This window comes from Strix uralensis, chromosome 3 (assembly GCF_047716275.1).
Source record: "Strix uralensis isolate ZFMK-TIS-50842 chromosome 3, bStrUra1, whole genome shotgun sequence".
Lineage (NCBI taxonomy): Eukaryota > Metazoa > Chordata > Aves > Strigiformes > Strigidae > Strix > Strix uralensis.
Genome location: NC_133974.1, coordinates 17,081,524 through 17,088,044, shown reverse-complemented (window position 1 = coordinate 17,088,044; position 6,521 = coordinate 17,081,524). Strand labels below are relative to the sequence as shown.

The 6,521-nt window shown below is 45.7% G+C and overlaps 1 protein-coding gene across 1 annotated transcript; it reads left to right on the top strand.

The window, feature by feature from the left end:
* The first annotated feature begins 298 nt into the window (after positions 1–298).
* Positions 299–5,829, top strand: RRM2 (ribonucleotide reductase regulatory subunit M2). Its single transcript, XM_074864704.1, has 10 exons — positions 299–440; positions 517–594; positions 862–996; positions 1,161–1,277; positions 1,773–1,906; positions 2,952–3,046; positions 3,812–3,945; positions 4,384–4,488; positions 4,624–4,737; positions 5,115–5,829. The coding sequence occupies exons 1-10, from the start codon at positions 330–332 to the stop codon at positions 5,265–5,267; spliced, it is 1,176 nt and encodes a 391-aa protein (XP_074720805.1). The 5' UTR covers positions 299–329; the 3' UTR covers positions 5,268–5,829.
* The last annotated feature ends 692 nt before the right edge of the window (positions 5,830–6,521 follow it).

The following is a 6,521-nucleotide window of genomic DNA, read 5'->3' as shown; positions in this document are numbered from 1 at the left end:
CTCTGCCCCGCGTTCCGTTCCGTTCCGCGCCGCTCCGCGGGGCGCGGGGGGGCACGGGGGTGGGGCTCCGCGCTCTCCCGCCTTTTCCCCCGCTCCGCGCCAAAGCGAAGGGCGGGTCTTTCCCTCCCGCCGCCGCCGCCACAATGGAGGGCGGGGCTCCGGCCGGCGCGCCAGCCAATGGGAGTGCGGGGGCGGGCGGTGGCGGGCGCGGCGCGGGCTGTGAGTGGTCAGCCGGGCGTTCTGGCGCCAAGTTCGAAGGGGATATAAAGGGGCGGCGCGGGGGCTCCGCGCTCCCGTCGCTCAGTGCTGCTCGTCTCGCCGCTGCTGCTATGCTGTCCGCCCGCGCCCCGCTCGCTGCCCGCCACGACCAGCCCCGCCTGTCACCCACGAAGAAGCTGTCGCCCATGAAGAGCCTGGCGCTGGGCGACAAGGAGAACACGGTGAGTGCCCGCCCCATCGCCCGCTCCCCGCCCGGGAGCGCCGCAGCGCGCTCACCCTGTCCCTCTGTCCCCGCAGCCCCCTGCGCTCAGCAGCGCCCGCGTCCTGGCCAGCAAGGCGGCCCGCAAGATCTTCCAGGAGGACAATAGGAAGCCGGTGAGTGCGGAACACCCGGGCACGGCGCCTGCCCTGCTCCCCTCTCGCCTTCCCCGGCGACTCACGTAACCCCCGCCTCGCTGCCCTCTCCTCCACGGGTGGTCTGTCCCTTCTCCCCCCGCCGTGGGCGCGGGGGTCGCCCCTGCCCGCTCGTCCCCGCCGGGTGCTCTCCCGGCGCCCCTCTCCCTCATGGGGCTCCCCCATCCCCTCAGCTTCCCGCCAAAGGCCTGAGGCAAGCCGAGCCCGAGCCGCTCTCCGCTGTTTCAGGTGCCGCGGGGCGAGGAGGAGGAGGAGCCGCTGCTGCGGGACAACCCCCGCCGCTTCGTCATCTTCCCCATCCAGTACCACGACATCTGGCAGATGTACAAGAAGGCCGAGGCCTCCTTCTGGACGGCGGAGGAGGTGAGGGAGGAGGCGGACTCCCCACGGCCCTGCCTGCCGGCTGCCCCCCGCCCCCCGCAGCCCCCGGGCGGGGCCTGGGGGCAGCCCCGCCGCTCGGTACGGGCCGTGTACATGAAGCCCTCGTTTCTCTATTAATTTCGTCACTTCTTTTTGCAATGTTTTAGGTGGACCTTTCCAAAGACATCCAGCACTGGGAGTCCCTGAAACCCGAGGAGAAGTACTTCATTTCTCACGTCCTCGCCTTCTTTGCTGCCAGCGATGGCATCGTCAATGAAAATTTGGTGTGTACAAACAGTCGTGAGAGAAACATCACTTTGTGAAGATAACAGATAACTACACATTTGACATGCTTGCTGGCTGATCTAGCCTGCTTACTAGATCATGTAGTGTCTTAAGCTAATTAGCAAATTGGGGTTGCTTTTGTAATCCCCAAGTTTGCCTGCTCCCCATGGGGCACTGAGCATTGCCTTACAGTAAGTAACACTTGGCTGGTTCAGAGCCCTTGTTCTGCTTCTACCCTCTCAGTGCTCTTCTCCCTAATGGGGGATAAGTCAAACTAAGAAGTTTTCCCATTTCTCTTGGGACCAAAGAATAACTCATAATTTGGAGCTGTGAGGGGATACCATGTCCATATTTCTATTAATAATTCACATGTCTGGAATTAATATGGAGAGGATTCTGCGGGCTGAGCAAGAGCTGTTATAGACAGCATCAATGCCTCTAACCTGCAAGCTTGTTATAAATGCCTTTTGCAAATGCTCATTTATTTCCTCTAGGTGGAGCGGTTCAGTCAAGAAGTACAAATCACAGAAGCTCGCTGTTTCTATGGCTTCCAGATTGCCATGGAAAATATACATTCAGAAATGTACAGTCTTCTTATTGACACCTACATTAAAGATTCTAAAGAGAGGTTTGTATTGCTTGGTGATGAAAAGTTCAAAACTCTTTAAGTGTTGAGATTTAAATGATGCATATCAGTCACTCTGACTTTAAGGCTAATTTTAGGATTTTAACTACATTTATATAAAATACTGCTGCTGCTTAAGAGTAGCTTTACTTCAGAATATTTCTCCTCTGAAGTGCATGAGCAAGAACTTGCTTAGATTAAGAGCGAAACTGAAGCTACTTAATACTGAAATAAAGGAATGAAACTATGAAAAAGATGGAGCAGTCAAATAAGGGAAGTGCATTAAAGTGCTCATATGGAGGACCCTGGCACCTAGTAGAAGGCTATGTAGGAAAGTTTGTCTCGAGAATATTGCTTATTAAAATATCAACTCTAAAACCCAGTGCATTTAGTTAACAGCTAGCACTTCTATATAGCATGTGCTGCCCTTACTCACTTGACTGTTTTGCTTGGGGGGGAAAAGCATGTTGCATTTGCTGAAAAGTGGCTTTTGGTCTTGATTAAAAATAAAACCAAAGTAAAAATTTCATAACAAGGTGAATTGATTAAAAAATGGTATCTTAAAACTAAATGCAGGGCTTTGAGCAGTCTGGACTGAGTTATTCTGGTGTCTTGTCAGACCAACACCCTGTTCAGCAAAATGTCATGGTACTGCAGTGCTATTTGCAGTCTAGATTGCTGCTACTTTGTAGAAAGCTGACCATGTCGTATCTACTGGGATGCTTAATTCCAGCAAGTGTTTAAGGAAGAATACTTACACGAGAGCTCTGGTGCCTTGCTGCTGGAAGGCGGAGGCTGGTTGATCTGTAGTTTTGAAAGCCTTGTTGAAATACAACACTTGAAACAGTACTCCTTTTGATACTGTCATGGGAATTCACGTGAACTGGTGTTGATGTGATGGGTAGGTGATTAAAAGGTAGTTGATGGGTGCAAATAGAGCTAATTTGGTGCAAAATAAGAGGGGGAAGGAGCAGAGCATCTGTGGCAGTGAATGCTTATTGTACTAGTTGTGCTGATGTCTGATCTTAATGAGTTCCATCCTTCTCAGGGAATTTCTTTTTAATGCTATTGAAACGTTACCGTGTGTTAAAAAGAAGGCTGACTGGGCCATGCGCTGGATTGGGGACAAGAAAGCAACGTATGGTGAGTACATCTACTGCAAGCAAAGTGACATTCCTTCCCTAAAGATGGAGGAACCACCATTTCTCCAGACGTCCCAGGGAGAGTGAGTGTATGCTCTCCAGTATAAGATACTGGTATTCTGGAGATGGAGAAAATAACTTTGATCTTGCAAATGAGCTACTGACACGAATCTTTGTAAAAAATTGCTAGCATTTTGAATAATGGTAGCTCATGTGGCAATCTTTGTACACCTGGCTATATGATCAAATTGTAAATTGCTGTCATGTATCCGGAACTGTACTGGCCATTGATCTCCAGCAGAGCTGTACAGTTGCAGGCTGTAGCTCCTCTGCCTTACTGACTCTTGGTGTCTTGCTTCAAAGGTGAGATGAGATGGTAGAGGTCATTATTTTGCTAGTATTAAAGCATTCTTCATGGCTGAAATTTTGTAATTAATCAAAAGATGAGCAGACATTGATCTAAATCTGCTGCTAAAATGACTGCTCTTTTTCAGTGTGCGATCTTTGAAAAAGGATGGTATTGATGGTTAACCTGGGGGAAGGAGCCTTGGCTTCAGCTACTTAGTGTAGCTACTGTAATTAGTTTTTACTTCCTCTCACGTTTAAAAGCTTTGCTTGATGACCAGAAGCCTTTACTGTAATAGTTTTTAAGGACAGGCTATAGCACACTTGAGCAGGAACTTCTTCACTGGTCTATTTGCAGCTTCTGGGTATTAATCCTGTTAAGTTGTCATGTGTGATATTACTGTCAGTCTTTTCTTAACAGGAGAACGTGTAGTAGCTTTTGCAGCAGTGGAAGGAATCTTCTTTTCTGGCTCTTTTGCATCAATTTTTTGGCTGAAGAAAAGGGGATTAATGCCTGGACTCACTTTTTCTAACGAACTCATCAGTAGAGATGAGGTATGAATCAAATTCTAGCAGTTAAGATGGTAATGTGCCACAGAAGCTCAAAAGTGACATTCAGTTGGAGCCTATATTTTAAAACAGGAATATGTTTAAAAACAGGCAGTCTATAAAGCTTGCTAAAGTGTGTAAACATGTGTCATTGTGGATCTTGCAGCAGAGAATGAATAAACTTGGCATTTTACTTCCTCTAGTTTAAGGGTTCTTGCCAGCTCTTGCACTCAGTGTATATATACCTTTCCATTTGGAGCAAGTGCAGCTGGTACTGGCTGAACTCACTTGTGCCACCTTCTGGTTGGGCAGAAAGTTGTCTGTAGATAACACTAATATGGCAAGTGCAAAGATTGTGTCTAGGGCTATTTATTCTGTGCTACTGATTTGAGTGGCTCTTCTAAATCAGTGTTCCTGAAACAATTTTCTGAAACTTTTTTCCAGGGCTTGCACTGTGATTTTGCCTGCCTCATGTTCAAGCACTTGATACACAAACCATCAGAGGAGAGAGTAAAGGAAATCATCATGAATGCTGTTCTCATAGAACAGGTAATTGTCTGCTCCTTGTTTAGGAACTTGACAGCAATTAAGCAGAAAGCTGGGGAGCTGTTGGGCATAAAATTAACCTAGATGGTACAGAGTGAATACTGGTTTCTGTACATAAAGTGCTTCTGTTATCTGCAGGAATTCTTGACGGAGGCACTGCCTGTAAAGCTGATTGGCATGAACTGCACTTTAATGAAACAGTACATAGAGTTTGTAGCAGACCGGCTTATGTTGGAACTGGGATTTAACAAGGTAAGGCTCTAATACACTGAATTGTTCATGGGGAAAATACTAAGTTTTAATTTCCTCCAGAAACCCAAATCCTAAAATGGCTGCAGCAGTATTGGTATAACTTGTAAAGCCATTTGTCAGTCCTGCTGCTAGATGCTGTTTAGAGACCCACAGAAGGAAAAGCTAAAGGATGCTATGGAAAAACAGCTATACAAAAGTTGCTGTGCTTCTGTTTACTGCAGCTAAAATGCAGTAGAGTTGTCCTGGGGCAGAGATTTTTGTTCCCTACATAATAAGTCTGCTGATGTTATTAGATTCCTTCCAGCTGATTTCTAATGCTCTCACATATTCAAGATGTGAGCACCTGTAGTGACTGTAGAATTGCCTTTACATTTCAGATATACAAAGCAGAGAATCCTTTTGACTTCATGGAAAACATCTCTCTGGAAGGCAAGACCAATTTCTTTGAGAAGCGAGTAGGTGAATATCAGAGGATGGGAGTCATGTCGAAACCCACAGACAACTCTTTCACCCTGGATGCGGAATTTTAAATGAACTGAGACCATATGAGTTAGTGTGTATGCTCCCCTGTTTACAGGGAAACATTAAATGTATTGAGTCAGTGTGACTTGATTCCTGTGCTAAAATCCCACTCTTGAAAAGTGTGGTGATATTGGTACTTTTCAGGAGGCTAGTGTAGCTCCAGCAGTAAAATCCTTTTTTATTAGACTTTGGCAATGGTGTTAATTCATAGAATGCTTAGATGTATCTCTTTCGACACGTGCTACTCCATTTTATGGAAGATACGGGCACCTTTCTTCTGCAAGATGGGAGATTTTGGGCAGGGACCACTAGCCTCTACTGTTCTCCCCATAAAAAAAGGAGCAGCTGAGAAATTCTGTAGTCTTAAATTTGCTGAATACTCTGCAGAAAACTCTGGAGGCAACTACATGACCTCACTGCTTCTTAGCAGGTTTTAAGTTTATCTTTTTAACTATTGTTTTAATAGTTTGTACATAAACCTGGCACTTTAATGTTTGAAATAAAGAACTGTCTTGTAATACTTGATGGTGATAAAATGCAAGTCTAAATCTTTAGACTTTTGCAACCTAACATTTCATGACGTGTGCTTCCTTCTGGGTGCGTAACTTCAAAACGGTGCTGTGAAATTATATTGCTTCTAAAATCTGTTGAAGAACAGGAAGAAACTTGGTATGAAGGTGAAGAACTTGAATATTCTGGGTACTGAGAAATGAACATTCAGCTGACTGCTGGACTTAATTGCTTTTTCTTTTAATATCTGGAAACAGTATTTCATATAGCAGTAATAAAGAGCTGGTTGGTTTCAGTTGTTTTAGTGGCTTCAGCGCTCCAATGGGCAAAGCTATGTGTTAATTTCCTTCTGAGATGCAGACTGTCTGAGGAAATGCAAGTTCTGCAGGAAATAGCTGCTTAGTCATGTGGTTAGTAGATGTCAAGTGGAGTTGTTATGCTTAGCTCTGACTTTCAGATTGACTGCACTAGATGGATGGTGTTTCAGGGTAAATTCAGCTAATTTAGGCTGGAGCAGTATTAGCTTCTGCATCATACAGTTTAATTTTGGTGTTACTATATAACAGTAGTGAAAACAAAGTATGTGCTACAACTGTTATTCCACACTAAACATGGAGCAACAGGAATGACTGCTTAATGTAACTGGTAAGGGCATGTGGTCTGTAAAGGGAGGTATGGACAGTCTCAGACTAGAGTTCCTGCAAATGATCTGCAGTGAGACTAAATAATGGGATAAACTGAAATTAGCTACT

Bases quoted from the DNA above. Each gene is read 5' to 3' on its own strand.
- RRM2 (XM_074864704.1), top strand. From the start codon at position 330: ATGCTGTCCGCCCGCGCCCCGCTCGCTGCCCGCCACGACCAGCCCCGC. The intron at 1,278-1,772 runs GTGTGTACAAAC...TATTTCCTCTAG, and splicing joins GCATCGTCAATGAAAATTTG to GTGGAGCGGTTCAGTCAAGA. The intron at 3,047-3,811 runs GTGAGTACATCT...TTTTCTTAACAG, and splicing joins GGACAAGAAAGCAACGTATG to GAGAACGTGTAGTAGCTTTT.